At 47.9% G+C, this 23,890-nt stretch overlaps 1 protein-coding gene across 4 annotated transcripts in view; it reads right to left on the bottom strand.

Annotated features, from left to right (window-relative positions):
- Positions 1–23,890, bottom strand: part of GRID2 (glutamate ionotropic receptor delta type subunit 2) — a 1,314,711-nt gene that overhangs the window by 509,170 nt on the left and 781,651 nt on the right. For all 4 annotated transcript variants that reach the window (XM_055138199.1, XM_055138197.1, XM_055138198.1 and 1 more), the window contains one exon: positions 558–611. In XM_055138199.1, coding sequence (XP_054994174.1) covers positions 558–611 — 54 coding nt within the window. The remainder of the gene's footprint in view (positions 1–557; positions 612–23,890) is intronic.

Below are 23,890 nucleotides of genomic sequence, written 5' to 3'. Positions count from 1 at the left end.
GTTTCATGGAGCAGCTTCTTTCACAGGACTCTCATGCTCTAATTTATTTTTAATCTTTTAGGTCTTCTTCCCAAACATCAAAAAGTTTCATAGGGAGTTTGACAATTTGATAAAGGTGAAATATTCATATTCTATTTTAAAATGTTAAAATTTGTTTTTGCTTCTTCATATTCACATGCTAAAGGCATTTCATCCCCAGGTAAAGGGGGATGGATATAAAAGTTTCAGGAAAACGTTAAAATGTAAGTGGAACACAAGTGCCCCGCGGGGGGAGTCACTTTGGTGACCAGAGAAGCTGTGCCCTTCAGCAAGGTGAGCTGGGCGCAGACCGTATGTGCCCATCAAAGACGCTCACGCGGGCGTCCGCCATCGACTTCATACCAAGTCCTTTAGAAGTGCTTAAGACGCCTCACCATATGTCCATTTAACTGCATCCGCTCGGTAATCTATCAGTTTACTGCATGCTTAGAGATTCAGGCTGTAGGAAACACCCGGCACATGTGAAACTAGGACAGTAGGCTTGACAATAAAGATTATTAAGGTCTTGTGGACTTTACCTCGTTTATAATGATCCAGTGACAGTCAAAAGCAACTAAATTAGTCTCCACAACCTAGAACAGAAAGCAAACCATTCGTCAGTAAACATTAATCATTAAAAGCAAACCTAAACTAAACGGATATACTTTGCGAGCGGCAAAAATCAATCCCATGTTAGAAGGGTCTTTGCTGCCCTATTGACGGTGGAAAAGCACTACCACAGCAGTGCAGACACACTCGTGTTCTATACATAGATACACAGCAGGCTTATTAAGCTCGGAAATATAATCAACAACCCCTAGAGAAAGATAGTTCTTGACTAAAGAATAATATATTCAATTGTAATTTGAGTGAGTGATTAAAATCTCCGTATATATTCACATCAACTTTGATGGATTTCCATTCTAACTATATAAATCTTTACAACTGGAATCTAACAACTCTTATCTTCTGGGGGTTTCCTGCGTATACTCTGGCTACTGTCTTTCAACACAGGAACGTCTATGTTCTGAAAATCATTGTGACGGTCTGTATTCTATAGAGATCTAATTATAAAATTACGCAGACTGCAAGCAACTCTTGTCAGCATTAAATTATCGCTGTGCAATTCTAGTAGCCTTTGGGTTGTTAACAACAGGCACAGATAGAAATCTTACTGAAAAGGAAACACAAACAAGATACGGGAGTTTGTGGCCTCCCCTGACTGACTTTGGACAAAGCTATTTTTGGCTTAGGTCAAAAATGTCTAGCAAGTGGGCAAAGATAGGATAGTGGCAAGGTGCTGGCCTTGCACCCAGCAGACCCGAGAACCCGCCTTCCATCCCAGCATCCCATCCAGCCCGCTGACCATTCACTCAAGGGAGACCCTTGAACATAGAGCAGAAGGAACACCGGGCACAGCTGAATGCCCCCTCCTCAATGTACTCTGTGTGTGTGTGTGTGTGTGTGTGTGTGTGTGTGTGTGTGTGTGTGTGACATAGAGTATGCACCAACTTCCCAGCTTTTTGATGTACCATGGAAGGCATGTTGTTATGATTCAGGGGAATAAAGGCATGTAATAAGAGAAACCATGTTAGGTGGATTGCTCTTTTATTTTCAGCAGTTATGTCCAAAGAACAGATTTTTAAACAAAGATACTTTGTACTTAGAAAAAGCAAGAAATTGTTATAAAATGTGAAGTGCATTTCTCTGGTTTTATCTGACAGCCTTCTGGGGAATGACTGACACTACAAATGTACAGTTAGACACCGGACCTAAGCCTTCTCAAATTCTGACACAACTGTTCTGTAGTGTATATGTAGAAGATAGTGATTCCAGTGGAGTATATATATAACAAATAATCATATAGAAGTTATCTGTTTTCAACTTGGTTTCCTTTTGCAGTACATGCATTCTCAAATTACACATGAACTAATAGAAAATATTGTTCATGAAAGGTCAGTTTCAGTGAAACATTTTATACCAATATGGCAACCCTTATTTAGTTTATGATTATTTTCTTTAATTATCTAGAAGAAAATTATCCATAATTCATTGCCAACAAAAAGCATTTGAAAATAAGTGCAACCCCAATGGAAGTTTAAAGAAATAATAGTCAGAGAGATCAAAAGAAAGAAGTTACCATCACAAAAATGAACAAAATGTATTAAAATAAGAAGTAGGAAGAATTATGAGAAAAGAAAGGTAACATTCACAACCTATCTTAAAAGCACTTTCAAAGAAATAACCGCCACTGTCATCCTGTTGCTCATTTCAAAGAAGTATTAGTAGTAAAATAAAAAAATAATTTAATCTAATTTAAATTGTCCTGGTTTGATAACCTGCGTCACCTGGGAAGAATATGCAAAATTAAGACTATGAGAATTCTGCATTAATTTGTAACATTTGCTAAGTAAATAGTTACCTATTTACAAATGTTGCTGAACATTTATAAATAGGTAACTATTTATAAAATATTTATAAAAGAAATATAAGGTAAGAGTTATAATAATATTTTACTAATAATTTGTCCAGACCATTAAACTTTCACACAATCTGTCTTGAAATAAACTTTTAGGCAGAATGCAAAACTGCACAGAATCACAGAAACAGCCTCACCTCTGAGGAAAGAAGAAATGTCTTATCTATGGCCATGATTCTATCCCCTTGACCACCTTCCTTCTCTAATCTTTATCATTACAGAAAAATACTACCCTGATTTTCACTTGACTAATGATTTCTAAGATATAGGACATTTACTAGTAAAACTTAAAACATAAACAAGGGAAAATTTTACCATAAAATAGTAGACAAAGAAATAAACCATTTTCCAAAGTAGTTTGAATTCCTGGGGCTGATTGAACTGCCTTGTTCCCTGTGGTGGTACAACAGACCCTGAAATAAATTTCCACTTGGTCAAAACATTATACCTAGGGTGCACTTGTCGATTACTGTAGCCTCCATTTTATATGGAGAATATTTGTATTAATTCAGCTATTCACCTCTACCTAACACTCATCAAATTTTAATACTCAGAGCAATCTTAAGTATTGTTTGTGACTTTTGAAAAGCATAGTTTCAAAAGCAAGCCGTATTTGCTGGCCTTGTCATGAATACTGAACGTTCATGATTATTTTTTACGAGCCCACTGAGGATGGGAGGCAAGGAAACAAAACTATACTAAAAAGACCCTTCAAGGAAATAAAAAGATGTCTTTTTAATTATTGAGCAAAATGCGCATGGATACAGAAACTAAACGCAAATTATTCCTATGACAGCTTGTTCAAAGATACTTTGGGCATTTTTACTGCTGAGTTCGACAAAGAGAATGAGTGCTTCTGGCCAGTATCTCTGGCCTGACAACGGAAGGGGCGGCCACTCCTTAGGCCCAGGTGGACGCGGCCATGCAGATGCTAACTCAAGCTTCTTGACTTTTCAGTGATTGAATATCATTAAAATTGATCAACGTCAGGGGCTGGAGCGATAGCACAGTGGGTAGGGCGTTTGCCTTGCATGCGGCCGACCCGGGTTCTAATCCCAGCATCCCATATGGTCCCCTGAGCACCGCCAGGGGTAATTCCTGGGTGAAGAGGCAGGCGTAACCCCTGTGCATAGCCAGGTGTGACCCAAAAACCAAAAAAAAAAAAAATTGATCAACGTGGAAGTGCCCCTAATTTGGAAAAGGGACATATCTGTACTAAAAAGGGCATTTAGTGAAGGTCAGAGGAGGATGACAGGTGAGTTCAGAGCATGAAACGTAAAAGCCACGTGGGCGTATTCCTGCAAGTAAAGGCTAGAATGACCTCCGGAACCCAGCCACAGCTGTGCCCAAGGTCATCTCCACACGCCTGGAGGAGCCTCACGTATGAAGGAACTGGCAGAGGAAGCCAGGTGTGTGGGACCCGGGGCTGAGATCTCCAAGCCTGCTCAGATCGGGACTGGGCCTCTTCCGCCCAGAAAACTGCCCCCAGCGCCATGATGGGATCATCAGTGGCCAACATCCAGAGACTATAAAACCAAGCTCTCATCCAGGAACTATAAAACCAAGCTCCCGGAAGCCTAGTCCTCCCTCTCAGAGAACTGGGCAAGCTACTGACAGCTTCTTGCCCGCATGAGAGAGCCTGTGGCATATTCATATGCCAAAACTAGTAACAATGATGGGTATCATTCTCCTGACCCTGAAAGAGCCTCCAATGCGGCACCATTGGGAAGGATGAGTAAAGAGAGGCTGCTAAAATCTCAGGGCTAGGACAAATGGAAACGTTACTGGCGCCCACTCAAGCAAATCGACGATCAACGGGACGATAGTGATAGTGACAGTGAATGGCTAGAAGGCACAGTGGTATGAACACGTACAGAGGCATCATTCAGAGTAAAATCAGAGTAGACTAAATATATACATAAACCGTCATGCTTTTCACTTACCAAGTAGCTCTAACACTGCACATTATTTTGGAGAAAAATTTTCACAAATAAAGTTTTCATAATACAAATCACCTAATGATTGAAAAGCTTAATATACTTATTTCAATATCCTTCTGGGGACTTTGTGGCCACTCCCAGCTGTGCTCAAAGGCCACTTAGAGAAGAGCTCAGGGGGCCGTGCATGCTGCCTAGGACCGAGGGTCTGCTGTGTACGCGGTAAGCGCCTCACCCAACCCTCTCTCTAAACCTCTAAAATCCCATTGTACTTACTTCTCTCCATTTAATACATTTAGCCATGAAATGCTGTATCAAACTAGCGCTCTCAAACTTGAGGAACTGAACGACTTATGGATAGAGTTAAGAAGCTATCGGAAATCACCCTGGAATATTTAAACCTTTATACATTCCATGTTCCTACTAGAATTCAATGGGAAACAAAAATGCCTCCTTTCCCCAGCTTACTTTCATAAGTAGTCCATCTCCTATTTTAGCAGTAGATATACTATTTGAGGCCAATGGATAGGATTAAATACTTAGAAATTTCCCCTCATGACTGGGATTCTTGGTGGTGGAATAAAAACAGAAGATTCAGCTTTAAGGCCCAACACACACTCCCCGAGCACTGCCCCAAGAGTCAGGAGTCGCCTGACCACAGCAGCCCTGGCCCCAGAACAATGGCACAGAACAATGGCAAACCTGAGACTCAGTACTGATACTCAGTACACTGGTACCAAAGAGAGTGTGGGGGGGCTATCCTTGCCTGCGGGCAGCCCCGTCCAATACTGGCACCCCAGAGGGTCGCCCAAGGCCCCCCAAAGGAAGCCCCCAGGACTGGAGAAATGGGACGGTGGGTAGGGTGCTGCCCGTGCATGTCCCTGACCCCGGGCTCCCATGGGGTCACCTGAAGCAGCCCCTGGGCACCGCTGGGTGTGGCCAAGATAGACAAACGAGCAAACGGAAGTAGTGGGGATAAAGAGACTGGATGGTCCTGCACGCTGTGGTGCCCTCTCTCCCCTCTCTTCCCTCTCTGATCTCTCCTCTCTCTCCCCTCTCTCTCTCCTCTCTCTCTCCTCTCTCACTTCTCTCTCTCCCCCTCTCTCCTCTCTCACTTCTCTCTCTCCCCCTCTCTTGTCTCTCCCCTCTCTCTCTCCCCTCTCTCCTCTCTCTCCTCTCTCTCTCCTCTCTCACTTCTCTCTCTCCCCTCTCTCCCCTCTCTCTTCTCTCTCTCCTCTCTCCCCTATCTCTCTCCTCTCTCTCTCCTCTCTCCTCTCTCCCCTCTCTCCCCTCTCTCCTCTCTCTCCTCTCCTTTCTCTCCTCTCTCCTCTCTCTTTCCTCTCCCTCCTCTCTCCCTCCTCTCTCTCTATCTCTCTCCCCTCTCTCCTCTCTCTTTACTCTCTCTCCTCTATCTCCCCTCTCTCTCCTCTCTCCCCTCTCTCCTCTCTCTCCTCTCTCTCCTCTCTCCTCTCTCCTCTGTCTCCCACTCCTCTCCTCTCCCCTCTCTCTCCCCTTTCCCTCCTCTCTCCTGTCCCTCTTCTGTCTCTCGTCTCTTCTCTCTCCTCTCTCCTCTCTCTCTCCCCTCTCTCTGCTCTCTCTCCTCTCTCTCTCCTCTCTCTCCTCTTTCTCTCCTCTTTCCTCTCTCTCTTATCACTCTCTCCTCTCCTCTCTCTCTCTCTCTCAACCCAGGCTTCTCATCCTCACACGTGTGCACATCAATGATGGAAGCCAGCCGTGTTCGTGTTCATGGGCAGCGGCTTCCACAGCTAATGCGGCAGCACGATGCAGGGTGCCCAGGCTACGGAGCTGGCCCACAGCTGAGTTACTTCAAGGAACTGGGGGGAAAGCGGGGGGATGGCAGGGATCCCGTCAGGAGCACAGGCAAGGGCTGAGCACGGAGCATCTTCTGCTGGCAGGGACACGGGAACTCCTGCCTCTTTATTTATTTATTTATTTATTTATTTATTTATTTATTTATTTATTTATTTATCCACTTTGATAATTTATTTGTCCTTTTTAATTTATAATAAATATAGACACCAAGCACTAATATTAACATGATAATGTAGTAATATAATTGTTATAATCATTATTGATAACATGATACTGATTAACTAAACATTATACAACCATATTTCTTATGACAGACATATCTTTAAATATCTTCTTTTTCATCTAATTTTTGTTTTTAAATTCTGGATTAATATATTTTAGTTACCATTCCAGTTTTCATCATGTACTCTCAACTACCAAGCTCCTCAATTGCTTTTTCTACTTATTCCTGAGTCACTGAGAAATTTAGTTATTTTCAATAATTTATTGCCCATATATTTCACAATGTTGTATGTCTCTATAGCATTTTTTTCTTTATTTATTTTTAATTAGTGAATCACCGTGAGGGTACAGTTACAGATTTACTCATCTTTGTGCTCTTGTTTCCCTCATACAAAGTTTAAGAACCCATCCCTTCACCAGTACCCATTCTTCACCACCGGTAAACCCAGCATCCCTCCCACCCTCCCCAATCCCATCTCCCCCCACCCTGCCCTGCCACTGTGTCAGGGTATTCCCTCTTGTTCTCTCTCTCTCATTAGGTGTTGTGGTTCGCATAAAGGTGTTGAGTGGCCACTGTGTTCAGTCTCTAGCCCATATTCAGCCCGCATCACCCTTCCCCCGCATGGCCTCCGACCACATTATACTTGGTGATCCCTTCTCTGAGTTGCCATCTCCCCAGAATGTGAGGCCAGCCTCCAAGCCATGGAGTCAGCCTCCTGGTACTTATTTCTACTATTCTTGGGTGTTAGTCTCCTACTCTGTTATTATATATTCCACAGATGAGTGCAATCTTTCTATGTCTGTCTCTCTCTTTCTGACTCATTTCACTTAGCATGATACCTTCCATGCCGATCCACTTATATGCAAAGTTCATGACTTCATCTTTCCTTACAGCTGCATAGTATTCCATTGTATAGATGTACCAAAGTTTCTTCAGCCAGTCATCTGTTCTAGGGCACTTGGGATTTTTCCAGATTCTGGCTATTGTAAACAGTGCTGCGATGAACATATAAGTGCAGATGTCATTTCCACTATACTTTTTTGCTCCTCTGGGATATATTCCCAGCAGTGGTATTGCTGGGTCAAATGGAAGCTTAACCTCTAGATTTTTGAGAATCGTCCATATTGTTTTCCAAAAGGGCTGAACTAGTCGGCATTCCCACCAGCAGTGTAGATGGGTCCCTTTCTCCCCACATCCTCTCCAACAGCAGGAACTCCTGCCTCTTTAGGAAGCCCGGTAACATACCCCCTGCTCCCCGCCACTCAGCTCCCGTCTGCACGTGCTGACTGCCCGCGCCCTGGGGCAGAGACACCGCCAGGCCTGGTGGCTCACGTGACGGGAACGCGCCACTGTGCGCTGAGGACAACCAGCCTGACTGAGCGGTAACGGCGGGCAGCGGCTCTCCCCCGGCCCTGCAGCGTGGCCAGGCCAACTTCACCTCCTTGGCACACGGACGCCATGTCCCACGTTCACGCCCCGGGGTCAGGTCCCAGCACACCTCCAGCGGCAGAGACAACTGCTATTGGCTTCGCTCACGACTCCTGGAGGTTCGAATCTGCAGACGGGAGCCTGTCAGGGCTCTCTCTCCTCTCTCCTCTCCTCTCTCCTCTTCTCACTGCAGCATGGGGGCATTGTCCTCCCGTTGTTCATCAAGTTGCTCGAGCGGGCACCAGTAATGTCTCCATTGTGAGACTTGTTGTTACTGTTTTTGGCATACCGAATACGCCACGGGGAGCTTGCCAGCCTCTGCCGTGCGGGCGGGATACTCTCTGTAGCTTGCCGGGCTCTCCGAGAGGGGCAGAGGAATCGAACCCGTAGCCCACATGCAAGGCAAACACCCTACCCACTGCGCTACCACTCCAGTGTAAAAGTACCTGCCTTTATTCTTTAATTTTAAAAATTCCCATTCCCCGGCTCCTTCCCTTCAGTGAAGAAGCTGCTGTTCTTATGACTGGGTTTCGCACACACACCTGGCTGTGATGCTCATACATCTTAGTTTGGGTGCTCACCCCTGTCCTCTGGGTTAAAGCACAAGAGTTATCAGTGTGGTGCTTGCTGGATGTCACAGTGGGGCTCACACAAGCGCGTGTCAGGAGCTGGACTCTCTGGCTGTGGTGCGTGTATGTCTTTGACAGTTTGCACCCACTTTTGTGATGCTATGTACACCTGTCTGTGGTGTGGAAAGAAATCACTTGCATTAACAACAAGTAGTTGAGCAAACAACTGGGGAAACTAAAGTGAGCCCCGTCTTTCCCGCTCAGCCAAAGCAAACTGTACTTATCTCAGCATCGCCACGACTGTATAGCGTGGGACACAGTGCCAGGAGGTTACTAGCATTGCGTAGCCAAACACATTTAGAAATGCAGGTTACAAAATTAGCGACTGTTACCCTATTCCCCAGCAAATATTGTAACAGATAAATATCAACATTGAAATATAATTCACAAAAACCACATCCATATGTAACAATATCTTCTACATTACTTTGTGGAATAATATAGTAATGTAGTAAAATATTTGCTTCCCCCCCCCCCCCCGCACACACACACGGCAGAGCCTGGGAAGCGACCCGGGATGTATTTGAAATGCCAAAACCAGTAACAACAACATGCTCTTCGTGTTCCTGAAGTGAGCAGACATCATTGGGCTACACTAGCATGCAACAGGGACAAATTAAGACATTACTGGTGCCCACTCCAGCAAATCAATGAACAACAGGATGACAGTGCTACAGTGCTACAGTGATGCAGTGCTACAGTGATGCAGTGCTACAGTGATACAGTTCTACAGTGCTACAGTGCTACAGTGATGCAGTGCTACAGTGATACAGTGCTATAGTGCTACAGTGCTGCACTAATGGAGAGATACAGTGATGCAGTGCTACAGTGCTACAGTGATAGAGAGATACAGTGATGCAGTGCTACAGTGATACAGTGATACAGTGATGCAGTGATACAGTGATACAGTGATACTTTGTGGAGACTATGGCTCCAGGCTTAGGAGCAGGAGATCTCAAAGCAGAGTCAGAGCTTCTAGACTTGGAACAAGTTAAGGACCTTGTAGTTGCAGCTTCCCCTGTGGCTAGAGTTAAGGACCAGATTCACATCAAGTGAATGATTCACATACAGTGAAGCCGAGATGAGATAAGGCAGGTGCAAGTGCTTGGTGAGCGTTATTCCAGTCAGCTCCTTGTGGGATGGGGGTGTCTGGGGCTGCCCGGCTGCTCGGGGCTGGCCTGCGCACTCTCTCTGTCGCCCCCAGCCTGCAGGATTTGAACAGGGCCTCCCGCAAGCAAAGTCTACTCAGCCTGTTGCCCCATGTGTCTGGGCCGACGCCCGCTGCTCCACTCAGCGTACCTGACCAGCATCCCCAGGTCTGAAATAACACCCATTTTCCTACTACAAACTTCCTGGAATTCCTGCATTTCGGGAAGCGGAGATGACAATCGATGGTTCTTGAGCCAAAACATTTCTGAAACTTGTGGACTCTGAGGCGCCACAGAGAACATAAAAGTAGGGTCTTCAGATAATTCTTACAAGAATTATTAAATTCTTAAAAGAATTCTTAAAAGATAATTCTTAAAACAAAACCACTTAGGAGAGTTTCCCAAAAACAGAAATAAGTACCAAAAGCTTATGAAATACCATATTTTATATAATATTTGTGTACCTATGCAATAATTCTGACAAATAGTGATCCCTGTTCTTTGTTAAATCTTTCCCTTCCTTCCTTATCAAATACAGAAACTAACAACAATATTGTTTTTAATTAAATACAAAGTTTATATTGTATTTTGGGGGAGGGGAGGCAGGGTTGGGGCCACACATAGGGTTTCTCAGGAGTTACTCCTGGCTCTGCACTCAGGGATAATTCCTGGTGGGATCGAGGGACCATAGGGGATGCTGGGATCGAACCCCTGTCAGCTGTGTGCAAGGCAAACACCCCTACCTGCTCCAGCCCCTGCATAGATTTTTTTGGGGGATGGTTATGATTGATTTAATTTTATATTTATCTGTAAAATATTACAATGCCAACGAGCAAGAAAACAAATGACCACATGTAAATTAGTGCATGTATAGAGCATGAAAATAGTTATTTTTTAAAAAATAAATTATTATTATTTTTACAGACTTACAAACTTTCGTGATTACATTTCAGTGATACAATGACCTCCACCAGGGCCCTTCTCCATCACCAGAGTCCCCAGTACCCCTCCCCCCACCCAGCCCCTTCTCCCCCACCCCACCCCGGTCTGTGGCAGGCACATTCTTTCTTACTTTCTCGCTCCTTTTGGTGCCATGGTTTGCAATGCAGGTGCTGAGAGGCCGTCATGCTTGGCCCACAGTCTACTTCCAGCGCGCATCTCCCATCCTGAACTATCCCTCCAACCATCATCCACTTAGCGGCCCCTTCTCTGTCCCAGCTGCCCTCTCCCCCAGCGCGTGGGGCCGGCGTCCAGGCTGTGGAGCGATCCTCCGGGCCCTTATTTCTACTGTCCTTGGGTGTCAGCCTCGTGTGATGTTACTTTGTATCCCACAAACGAGTGCAGTCCTCCTCTGTCTGTCCCTCTCTCTGACTCATTTCACCCAGCCTGATCCACCCCCTGTCCGTGCTCTCATATGCAAATTTCATGATTTCACCCTGCACAGATTTTTAGCGAGGGACTCAGTAGCCGATTGCCCCCGTGTTAGGCGAGACTGACGGAGTCTAGCTGAAGGTCTCAGCACCTTCCCTGTGCTCAGGCTCCTCAGAGACACCGCCCGCCTCGGTGCTCTCCGGGCCGGGTGAGCGCTGGGCTGAACGGCTGCCGGGGTGTCCTTTGCTCTGCCCTTCCCCTTCCCTCTCTGCGCACCTGCAGACAGGCTGGGCTCTGGGCCATGCGTGGGGCCGTCCCCCCATCCTGCGTCTGCCCAGCAGATGGCATCCGCATCCACCCCTGCGGGCACCGGGCAGCCGGGCACGTCCAGGGCCGTCCCCCTGCCACCTGCCTGGTGCTCCTCGTGGCCCCTGCACGGCCTCTGTTCTCACCCCAGCTGCCACTACCTGCCCCCACGAGGTGCCTTTTGCTTCAGTCTCTGCATTCACCCTCCAGCTGGGAGATCGCCAACACCCCCTGATCCCAATTCTCTCCTCTCACCGCCCAGGTGAGCTCAGCCCTGGAGATGCCCGGTGACTGTGACTCTGCAGCCCGGCCTTCCACAGCCCCAGGGCATGGAGACGTGCCACCCTGAGCTCTGGCAGCCAACATGCCCCTGCTCTGCCTCCTGATGACCCCGTGGGTGCTGGGCAAGGGGCAGAATCTCCCTGGGCCCCTCCCAAGGCGCAAAGACGCTGTCCTGGGTCAGACTCTTACGACAGTGGGTGGGAAAAAGGAATCAAATTCATACTTGCTTGACGAGGGCATGAATATGGGCAGGGCCATTATTTTCAGAGCAGGGAGTCACCGTGTCAGAGTATTAGCAACGTGCTTTTAGATTACAGTTTTGAGCTGATTACCAGCTGAATCATGCCAAAGTGAAGTGAAGTACGGTTAGCTGAAAACCCAATCATCCCGAATGTTAACGTTGTAATGTCTTTTTTTAATGTTAACTCTCGGCATAGGAGAAAGTTACCGTATGTGTTTTAGCCAAAGGACGTTGGCAGAGTAAATGTGTTCTTAGGTCTGGCAAGCAAACGGATGAGAAATCTTCGTTGGACCTTTATCAACATCCAAAACGATACCTTGGGGCCCATATTGGCACTTAATAGCTGGGATGTTTGAAATGGAAATAAATTTGAACCTTCTTGCTATCTTGAGTCAAAAAAAAGGGGTAAAAAGCTTCTTATAGAAAAGTCTACTGACCACCTCTAAACGCACGTCCTTAGTCCTCACGGCTGTGGCTTCATGCCTTCCCTTTCCTCCTACTGATCTTGCCCGTCCTCTCTCCTTGACAAAGTGACTCTCCACATTCAAAGACCACAGGGAATGCAAATCCCTTCCTACCTTCCATCACCCCGGGATACATTGTTCCTGCTCTTGTACTCATTCTCACACAAACACACCTTCATTGTCCACCTAATAAGATGGTGTTTGCTCAAGTGAGCGAGCTGGGGGGGTCAGGTGAGTTTCCCGCCCCTCCACCCTCGGCTTCTTGCTGTGTCTTCTGTCCGCCTCCGCGTTGGCCTCCTAGACTGCACGGAGCACCTAGCTCCTCATGCGAATGTCCCCTCATGGGGCAGACCCTCTGCGACCATCAACTCATGCTCAGGCCCAGGCACTTAGCCCACGTGAAGCAAACACGCTTCTTCATTGCCTTTCTGTGCATTCGGCTGTAAATGTTCAGTTTCACTGCGCAGGAAACAGTTGTTTTGCTTTGCTTTGTGGTCACTCCTGATGATGCTCAGGGGTTGCTCCCACTGCTCAGGGGGTGCCATAGGATGTCAGGTACCAAACCAGGTTGGCTGCAAGCAAGGCAAACGCCCTCCCCACTGTCTCTTCTGTCTCTTGTACTATCGTGTCAGCACCAATCATCATGTTCTGATCATTGACCTAAATCCTGGTGTAATCAGTGACACTTAAGACACAGTGACACATTCTACAAATGTGCTGTCAATTGCAAGGCAAGGCAGACTTTCAAGAAACCTTTTTTATGAGGGGGGAGGCGTGTGTTGGGGGAGTGAATAACTCCATGAGGGGGCTGGGGAGAGTGCAGGGGTGAAGTCCTGCATCTGGCTGAAGGTTGAACCCCGAGTGCTGTGTGGTTCCCTGAGCACTAACAATCCAGCCCTGGAGGCGCCCACGTGCCCAGGAGCCCGAGCTGGGCAATCCCGTGCTCCAGGGCCCAGCACGTGCACACCCTGCAGCCCCGGGCCCTGCACTGCCCACGCCGCTGAGCACCCGTGGGCGTCGTTTCTAAGAACACAACTGCGCCACCCTCACTTGTGTTCACACAGTTATGGATTTTCCTACTATGTCTGGGACCGAACAATATGATTAAGAATTGCTGGAAAGGGGCTGGAGCGATAGCACAGCACAGCGGGGAGGGCATTTGCCTTGCACTCGGCTGACCCGGGTTCAACTCCCAGCATCCCATATGGTGCCCCAAGCACCGCCAGGAGTAATTCCTGAGTGCAGAGCCAGGAGTAACCCCTGAGCATCGCTGGGTGTGACACAAAAAGAAAAATAAATTGCTGAAAAAAAGAAAGCATTCAGTGGAATTTTATTTAGAAACTTAAGTAAATGGCAAGAAAGATACTCAACTTACATTTCTGAACTAAGGAGATTTTGATAAATTATGTCATCCGAAACATACAAGGTCAGATGAAAGGTGCCCTCATATTCCTCATATACCATTGATAGGGATGTAAATGGTACTGGGGCCAGAGAGATGGTATAATGGGTAGGACACTTGCCTTGGATACAGTCAACTGGGTTACCCAGAACTACATAGGGTCCCCTGAGCAGGGCCAAGAAAAGCCCCGATAATAGAGGTAGGAGTAAGCCCTGAGTACCTCCAGCTATGACCCGAAAATAAAAACAAAAGCAATGAAAATGGTACAGCCCCAGTGAAAAACATGACAGAGGATTCTCAGAAAATTAAAATTAGAACTACCATATCATCTAGCCCTTCTAGGGACCTATCAGATATATGAAAACACTAAATTGAGAAAGATATCTGCATCCAATATGTATTATAGCATTATCCATTATAGTCGAGATACTGAAGCAAACGCTGTATCTAGATGGATGAAGAAAGACACAGTATATAGAGGCTGTGGAGTGCTACTGAGCTTTTCACAAAAATAGAATCTTGTCATTTGTTGCATCACAGATGGACCTGATAGAAATAAGCCAAAAACAGAAAGACAAAGACAGACACCACCATTGTCACAGATGCTCAATATGGAAAGATGACACAAACTAAATTAAAACAATCACCCAGGCTGGGGCGCTGGCACAGGGGTTAATGTGTGTGCCTTGCGTCCCTCGGACCCTGGTTTGGATCCCTGGCGCCATATAGTCAGCACCGAGCACTGTCAGGGGTCAGTCCTGAGCACACAACCAGAAACACCTGAGCACTGCTGGCTCTGATGCCGAAATCACACAAGCAATTGTTTTTACATCCCTAAAAGAAAAGAACAGTGATTGGTGGTGATCATCATCTAGGGCAGACGTATGGAGTGTTAAAAAAATATAGAAGACATCCCTCTTGGAGATCCTGGCAAGCTACCGAGAGTATCCCGCCCGCACGGCAGAGCCTGGCAAGCTACCCGTGGCGTATTCAATATGCCAAAAGCAGTAACAAGTCTCACAATGGAGACTGTACTGGTGCCCGCTCGAGCAAATCGATGAACAACAGGATGACCGTGACAGTGACAGTGACAGAGGACGTCATTTGGGAGGTGGTCAAGGGAATTGGAACTGCGGTGATGTGTGTGTTACATATTTCAGAGCACATTTACAGAGTGATCTTTTAGTCACAATAATTTTAACTAGACACTGAAATAGACACTGGAGAGAGCAGGTGAACCAGATGCTGTCTTTGCCTGGTGTCAGTCTCTGCTCCACGACAACGCCCAGCATAATGCCCCAAGCAGCACCAGGCGTGATCCCTGAGCTCAGAGCTAGGAATAGTCCCTGAGCACAGGCAGGTATGGGCTCAAACAAAAACATGAATAATAAGAAGAAAGAAACAAAACAAAAATGGAAGCTCTCTAAAGCTGAGAACACCGGGACTATGCATTGCTATAAAAAGATCAAAATTCAATAACTAGGCTGACTTTTTTGTACCAGGTATCTTTATTGACTTGTATTTCTTATTCAGGTTCAGTTTTCCGTTGGAGTAATGCTATATGCACAGTGTATAGTTAAGATTAAAAGAATAGATGTACCCAACGTTCTAAAACACTGCAAATGGTTAGAAATGTTCATATTTTTGTTCCTCTTCCACTCTTCATTTCCTTACTCCACTGTTAGAAATACTTTTGTCAATACAGCAACTATGTGTACACTTGTTCAACTCTGTAAAATTCCCCTGAATATTTAGAGACAATCAATAATAACAATAAGAATGAAAATTTGAGTGTTTAGTATGTACCAGGAGCTAAACACTATTATAAATACGATCATTCATTACATTCCCACAATCTCTCTTTGATATGAGCAATCCATTCACCCCACCTCTTACTGTGAAGGACTGAAGAAGAAAGGAGCCAGGTGACTCAGCCACATCACGAGGTAGCCAATCCCTTACACACATCCCTCTTCTGTCCTGTCCTCACACATCCTGCACACGCCTCAGACAATGTCATGCTTTTTTCCAAACTAAAACAACGAGAGCTCCCCCAGCCCCATCAGGAATTACCTTGGAGTTCTCAGGCAGGAGTGATTCCATGTTCCCGCTTGGTGTGACCCCAAAACAAACACAACTTTTCATCGAAATGAATACCCTGGTATCAGACCTACTTAGATAAAACACATGAAGGGAAACTGGGGCCGGGCTCTCCAGGATCGTGCCCTCCGGGGGATCGTCGGTGATCTGGTCAGGTGGGGCAGGAAGCAAGGGCAGAAGCAGAGCCCGGGACTAATGCCCCAAAGTCTCTGCAGTGTGAAGGAAACGAGGCCCGAGATACGGCACCCACGCCCTGAGCAGGGAGATTTGCATGTCGCATGCAAAGAGCTGGTTAGAAAGACACACAAAGTGCTCTCGAGGCGCACAACGACAACGAACACAAGAAGCAAGGAAAACCCTTCAAAGCTGGGGAGTGGGATGAACAGACTCTTCACTTATGCCAGCAAGAAAGCTCCAGAAGCTTGGGCCGGGCCGGCAGGACGCGCGCAGGAAGCCTCGTCACCTGCCGGGGGGACTGGCTCAGCCCAGCCTCGAGGCCGACCTTCTGGGGAACGCTGACTGCTCAGAGGCGCATCTCCACCCTGGAGCCTGGGCCCTCCCGGGAGACCCATGTGTCTCTCTTCCGTTCTTCTTTCTTTTTGGGTCACACTCGGCGATGCACAGGGGTTACTCCTGGCTCTGCACTCAGGAATCACCCCTGGCGGTGCTCAGGGGGCCATAGGGGATGCTGGGAATCGAACCCGGATTGGCTGCATGCAAGGCAAACGCCCTACCCACTGTGCTATCACTCCGGCCCCTCTCTTTCTTATACTTGCGTTTCTCTAAGTAAGTTCCTGGGGGACCACAATGTGCATTGCTCAGGGCTTACTCTGGCTCTGCACTCAGGACTTACTCCTTGCAGTGCTCAGGGACCATCTGGGTGCTGGGGATCAAACCTGGTCGAGCACCTGCAAGGCAGATCACACACCTGCCTCACCATCTCTCAGCCCCCAAGGGGAAGTTATTTAAATAAAACATTTTGCTACAGCGGTAGGGCGGTCGCCTTTCATGCGGCCGACCCGTGTTGATTCCTCCGCCCCTCTCGTAGAGCCCGGCAAGCTACCGAGAGTATGGAGCCCGCACGGCAGAGCCTGGCAAGCTCCCCGTGGCATATTTGATATGCCAAAAACAGTAACAATAAGTCTCTCAATGAGAGACATTACTGGTGCCCGCTCAAACAAATCGATGATGGGATGACAATGGGATGATAGTGACAGTGACAGATTTCTGGTCTCTATGCTCGACCTTCAGTAAAAAAATGTAAAAGAGGGACTGAAGCAATAGCACAGCGGATAGGGTGTTTGCCTTGCATGAGGCCGACCTGGGTTAGATTCCCAGCATCCCATATGGTCCCCTGAGCACCTCCAGGAGTAATTCCTGAGTGCAGAGCCAGGAGTAACCCCCGTGCATTGCCAGGTGTGACCCAAAAAGCAAAAAAAGAAATAGAAAAGAAAGAGTTAACTTCAGAATAAGGCTTTCATTTGACCTGCCCCTCCACAGCTGCGCATGCCGGGAACACGGCGTGCTTGGTCCAAGCGGGCACACGAGACTCTGCTGGAGTGACCCACAAGAAGCTGTGTGGAATGAGAATTTTGAAACTGGAACAAAAGTAAAGAGAATGTGATGGGGCCTGGGAAACTGGCACTGACCCCCTAAACTAACCAGGAGAAGGGAGGGAGAAGCATTCCCTTTATGACCCCAATTAACGAAGTTAGGGGCCCACCAGCCCACCGGGTTTCTGGGAGCATCCTGGGCCCGGCAGGTTTATGGGAGCACCCGGGATATGCCCCTGCAGGCTGCCCAGCGGCGAGACAGACTGACCTGGGCTGTTCTCCTCTGGGGCGCCCGAGGGCTGGCGTGTGGGAAGGAGGCATGGATTGTTGTTCCTTATGTCAACTGCCTCTGTGTCTCTGGTCTCACTGATGAGAAGGTACGGAGATGGCAGCCCCTCTTAGAGGGTAAAAGAGAGGCCCCCTTAGCACATGGGGCTCCAAGTCTCTTCCCCGTAGGACTGGGGGTCCTCAGCCCCGAGACTCTAATAAACTCACTCTCCTGTCCTGAGCGCTCTCTCCACCTGCTCACTCATGGCTCATTATGTTCATCTAAGAAGTATTTAGAGTAGCCAAGATCTGGAAACAGCCCAAGGGACAAGGATAGATGAGTGGATAAAAACAAACAAAAAAACAACATGGTAGATGGACACAATAGAATACTACTCAGCAATGACAAACGATGAAATCTTGCCATTTGCTGCAGCTAGGATGGAACTGGAGAAAGTCATTCTAAGTGAAATGACTTGAAAAGAAAAAGATTGGGGCTGGAGCAATAGCACAGCAGGTAGGGCGTTTGCCTTGCACACGGCCGACCCGGGTTCGAATCCCAACATCCCATATGGTGCCCCAAGCACCGCCAGGAGTAATTCCTGAGTGCAGAGCCAGGAGTAACCCCTGTACATCGCTGGTCTGACTCAAAAAGCAAAGAAGAAAAAGATAAACACAGCTGATCGTACTCATCTGCAGAATATCCAGGAACAAAGCAAGGGATTAAAAGGTCCCCAGTGGAAATAACTTGAGGATGCTGAGAGGGGAAATGGTGGGAGAGGGGGCGGGTTCCCGGCAGTGGGGGGTGGGCGTGCCCAGACAATTCGGCAAGTACAAATCAATAAGGGCAAACTATGGGAAAAAATAATTAGAATAATTCCAGTTTAACTGAATATTGCACAACAGTGTGTGGATGTGTGTTAAACACTTGAGTTTTATTTTTTTTATGTATTTGAATTTTACTAGGTAAGTTATTGTATCTAATATGTACCTTTGAGAAGAAACTAAAGCATAAAAGAACTGAGGAAGGAGGGCAAGTCTGTCTGCCATGCTCCCCCACGACCTTGCCCGGTACAATTTTTGTTATGGCAACAAAAAATAAAGGAATTATGCATCTCATTTCTTCAATTTGTAAGTGAATCAGTTTACTACTATTCTCCGGGTAATCTGACCATAGTCTGGGTTTCGAGAGTTCATCATTTTTTACAGCACTAAGGAAGCTAATTATTATTCATTAAATGACATTCCCAATTCAGAGTTTCTGTTACCCACAGGCTTTTCAAATATTTCACAAGATGGGGAGGGGGCATCTCCTAGACTATCAAGAGTGGTATAAAAACGAATCAAAATGAAAAGACTACTCTTGGGGAAAATTATTCAAAGGTTGTGTTAATTTTAAGATGTACATTATTTAAAAGCAGGAAAGCGAAACGTGTCACGTGATCTTCCCGAAGCACATTCCTGATTCCCTGCTTTCTCGGGGTACTTAGGCTTCTTGCAGGTGTGATCCCTGAACTTATTAGGGAATCAGAACAAGCAGTTTGTGGGTTATTTGGGGGGTGGGGTTGAGGCAGGTAGGAGTAGGGGGTGTTCTAAATTGCCTTCATAACTTCTTCCATAAAAAAATTACTTTGTGGCATACTGAAAAAAAAAAAACCAAAAAACCGTTTTCAGTGCTATTGCACTTGACAGCACAGACACTTTGCAGAATTCCAAGCCACTGACTGTCTTGCCTGTGCTGTTTCGCGTTGACTACACGCCATCTTCCCCTACCACTGACAAATCACCTTATGGTGCTGGAACTGTGTTTAGAAACAAAATGTCAGTTGAAACTGAGATACCAACTGCTAACCGCTCAAACCAAATGTCATCTGTGGAACAGAACTGCAGCGTGACAAAGGAAACTGTGCCTACCATCACGTCACACAAAACTTTCAAACTCCTCGGATATGGTTTAATTTTCATGAACTTAAACCCTTTTTTTAAAATTTTTTTAAGTCTTGTTTATAGGGCAAGACCAATAGTACAGCAGGTAAAGTCCATATATTAACAAACGAACAATACATTTTTGTTTATTTAACTTATGTCTGGTGGTGTTTATAGCTGCACAACTTTACAGAATAACTGTAGCAACAGTTGTGGGTGAGTATCTGCAAGTTCCTGGCTTCTGGCCCCCGCTGAGGCCTTGCTCTGCTGCTAACGTCTGATCCTTAGTCACCTCCACCCAGCCATTTTTTCCGAACAATCTCATAAATAAACTTCTTTCCTATTAAAACACGTAACGGAAGAGGCGCCCCCGTGTGCCCTGCAGGCTGGTGCAGGCAAGCTCCCTGCTAGCTGCCTCGTCTCCTACTGTAAAACCCCTCAACTTCCCGGGCCCTTTCTGAGAACAAAAACGAGCAATTTCCCGAGAGCACAGATCCCGTCAGACCTTAGGTTCACTAAGCAAACGGAGCGAGAACCCAAGAAAAGGGTTAAACAGATACCCAGAGACCCAAAAGGAGCCAGGCGCGGTGTAGAAGAATGCTCCCCCCACTCTCTGGAACATTCCTGGCCCTGCTAAGTGCCCCGCAGACCCAGTGCTCCTTAAGATCCCCACCAGGAGCCGGGCCACCCTGCTCCTGCACTCACCTCCTCCCCGTCTGCGAGTCGGCTTCTCTTCCACGATCCAACCAACTTGTCTCTTTCCTGACTTTCAGCCTGAGCACATGACTCAGCATGTTTTTGGAAAACCTTCAACATTTCCAGGACCCCGGGAGCCCGACCTCACCTCCTGCATCGTGAGGAAGACCAAGAGCCCCTGGCCCACACGGCTGCCTTCTGATACCAAACTGAGTCGGAGGAAACGACTGTCACTGGACTGGACCTGCTACCGTTTGGGCAGGTGTTGGGGTCTCAGAAGCCAGCCTGAGACCCTGGCCAAACCCCCTGCCCTTAGAAGCAGGAGCAGGCTCTTCAAACAGGGCCCCAAGGTCCTGCGCCAGCACTCCACCCAGAAGGGCTCCCTGGTCGAGGAGATAATGGGATGGCACTTGAAAGTCACCACTTGTCTGAGCTAAGCATGCCCGACCGTGAGCGGAGGGGAACATAAATCATTAGTTAACGTCTGTAAAGGGCCCAGCAAAATGTTTACTCGAGTCGATAACCAGGTGTCCATAATGTCCACTCCTTCCTGAAAATTTGCCTTTAAATATCAGTATGTAAGCGCTATTAAAATGAGAGTTGCTTGACTTCCAACTCTCCCCGCTCTGCGTGGTTCTTTCTCGGTGGCGGCAGTGGGGTGGCCGAGGTGCGCAGGGGTCAGGGCAGAGGCTTCTCCCCTTCCCACTCCCCCTCCCATAGGGAGTAAGTCCACTGGCTGGGGGATCAGACTCCAGTTTGCCGGGGTCTAATGGCCAGGACCCTGACAGGCAGGTGACTTCTCCCCCCGAGAAGCAACCACAATGCTGGAACATTCCGCCGTCTATCCCTGAGGACCTGTCACCCCCGGCTAACGGGCCCTGCTCCCTCTCCGACCCCCGGCCCCACAGCTCCGAGGACAAGCTGTCCTCCCAGTGACAGTCCAACCCCATCTGCAGCGAGCTGGGGGGACCCCTGCCCCCCTGCCATCCACAAGGTCCCCGAGATGGGCCAGGGGCCGAGCCGGGGCCACTGAGAACTGCCGGGGCTTGGTCATGCACAGGGCTGGACGGTCCCACCCAGCCCCGCCGAAGAGACCCCGTTACCTGGGCAGTGCGGCCTCCAGCTGGCGTCCGGGGACACCTTCGATGTCCACTGTCCACTTTGTGATCCACAATGAACAATTTTTCAGAAAGTGAAAGAATGTGAACCAAGACTAGATGCCATAATTACCTGTGAACCTTTGGGGCTGGAGGGCCAGTCCCGGGGGAGCTGCCTGCCCTGCTCCTCACCAGCTGGGGGGTCCCGGCATGGCACGGGAGAGTCCGGAGTGCAACCAGGAGCAGACCCTCAGCAGCGCTGGGCGTGGCCCCCAAACAAGCTAAACAAGAGCTAGAAAAGTCACACAATCTCCATTGTCAACTGAGCACCATAAGCCAAAGAAATGAACGGCCACTCCCATTCCCTTTGAGTCGGGCGCCAGGGCAGGACCTCCAGGCTCCGCCTTCGGCCCCAAGCCGGCCTTCAGGGCCACCAGGGGCTGAAAGCAGGACTCAGAAGCAAGAGTCCCTGTTCTTTCTCCGAGTTTACAGATGAAGGTGGAGCCTCAGGCAGTGCTCCTCGCCGGGACTGACCTGTGGGGAGCTCAGGTTGCCCAGAAAGTCTACGTGCAAACACTTTCCAGATGGCACTACAGAGAGGGTAAAGCAGCTAGTAAGGCGCTTGCCTTGCATGTGACTGACCAGAGTTAGGTCCCCAGCACCTGACACAGTCCCCAACCTCACCAGGAGTGGTTCCCGTGTGCAGAGCCGGGAGTGGGAGTCAGCCCTGAGCACCGCCAAGCGTGGCCCCAGACCACAGAAGGCCAGAGCCACTTTCCAGCCAACTCACAGGTCCTGGCCAGCTTTAGCTTCCTCTCCTCTGCCCCCCGGGGGCCGTCTCCCAGTCTCCCAGCACTGCACACAGAGGCCAGGAGGGGTCATATTCCCCTCGTGCAGGATCAGTGCTCAAGCAAGCAACGGGCGGGGGGAAACCCTTCTAGCAGCTCCCCTGGAGGGGTACAGCTGTTCCACACACCACTCCCCCGGAGAGTGGGGTGCCCTTCGCCTGCCTGCACAGGCCGTTCTTAGGAACAGGGGCGACCACACGCCCCCTCTACTCGCATCTAAGAATGCTCACTTGGACCCTGGGCCCGTCGCCCTGATAAACATCAACCTGTGTGGAAGCCTTCAGCCTGGTCTGCACCACTGCCCGGGTCGGCCTTCCCACACAGACACACAACTCGCTACACACGAAGAGAACCCCTACTGTGGTTGATGTAAGGACGCTTTCGAGAAGTGGACAGGTTTTCAGGAATGGAAATGACTCAAGCTCTGTCTGCAGGAGTTGTTCTTTCTAAAATAGATGCCTGAGAACCTCATAATTCCAAAAAATGACCCACAGTTGGAAGTGGGGAGAAGCGGGAGAAGGCAGTTGGGAGAGAGAAGGGACCCCTGTGACAATGGCAGCTCGAAATGATGACTCTGGACAAGAACTGAGTGCTGAAGTGCTTACATGGTAAGCTCACAGTACCTCCTGTACTACAAGCCATAATGACCAAAAGGAGAGAGAGAGAGAGAGAGAGAGAGAGAGAGAGAGAGAGAGAGAGAGAGAGAGAGAGAGAGAGAGGAAGGAAGGAAGGAAGGAAGGAAGGAAGGAAGGAAGGAAGGAAGGAAGGAAGGAAGGAAGGAAGGAAGGAAGGAAGGGGAGAGAGAAAGAGAGGAAGAGAGTGGAAGAGAGAAAGAAGAAGAAAGAGAGAGGGAGGGAGAGAGAGAAAGAGAAGACATCTTTCTGCTTTTCTGCCATAGAGGAAGACTGTGTGGGGGGGTAGAAAGAAGGAAACTGGGGGCATTGGCGGTGGGAAATGTGTGCTGGTGAAGGGACGGGTATTGGAACATGCATGACTGAAACCCAAACATGAACAACTTTGTAACTATATATCTCAAGGGGACTCAATGAAAATAATAATAATAATAGCTTCTTATTGGAAATAATTTTATATACAGTACATGATATTCCTTATTCCCCCATATTGTTGCACAAATTGAATTTTTTTTCAGGGGACGCGCAGCAGTGTTCAGGGCTTAATCCACACTCTGTGATCAGGACTCACTCCCAGTGAGTGCTCAGGGATTAGGTAACCAGCCAGCATCACCTCAGTACGAGGGCCACAAGACGTAATGCTGCTGGCGCGTGAAATGCCAAGACCCCCTCCCTGCTGCTGGGGAGGCGTGTGATGTCTGGGTGGGGCCTGACTATATTCCGAGCGTGTTTTTGATTTCAACTCTGAATCATCCTGTGAAGTTCTTACATAGACGATGCATCAAGGCTCACTTTAAGTAAGGCCATGGAGATAAGGAAGGAAAATGAAACTATCCTGGAGATTTCTTTGTTTAGTTACGCTGCTCTTCAGCCAACCTTCTTTTATGAATTAACTTTTATTAGGAATGATAGTCAGTGATAGAAAATAACTCTTATGGACAGATTGTGACTAATTTCCATTTCTGAATATTTTTTCTACGGCTTAAACAATGTCCTTATGTTAACCAGAG

The sequence above is a fragment of the Sorex araneus genome, chromosome 5 (assembly GCF_027595985.1).
Source record: "Sorex araneus isolate mSorAra2 chromosome 5, mSorAra2.pri, whole genome shotgun sequence".
Taxonomy (NCBI): Eukaryota; Metazoa; Chordata; class Mammalia; order Eulipotyphla; family Soricidae; genus Sorex; species Sorex araneus.
The sequence above is the reverse complement of the archived record's forward strand: the minus strand, read 5'-3'. Positions and strand labels throughout refer to the sequence as shown.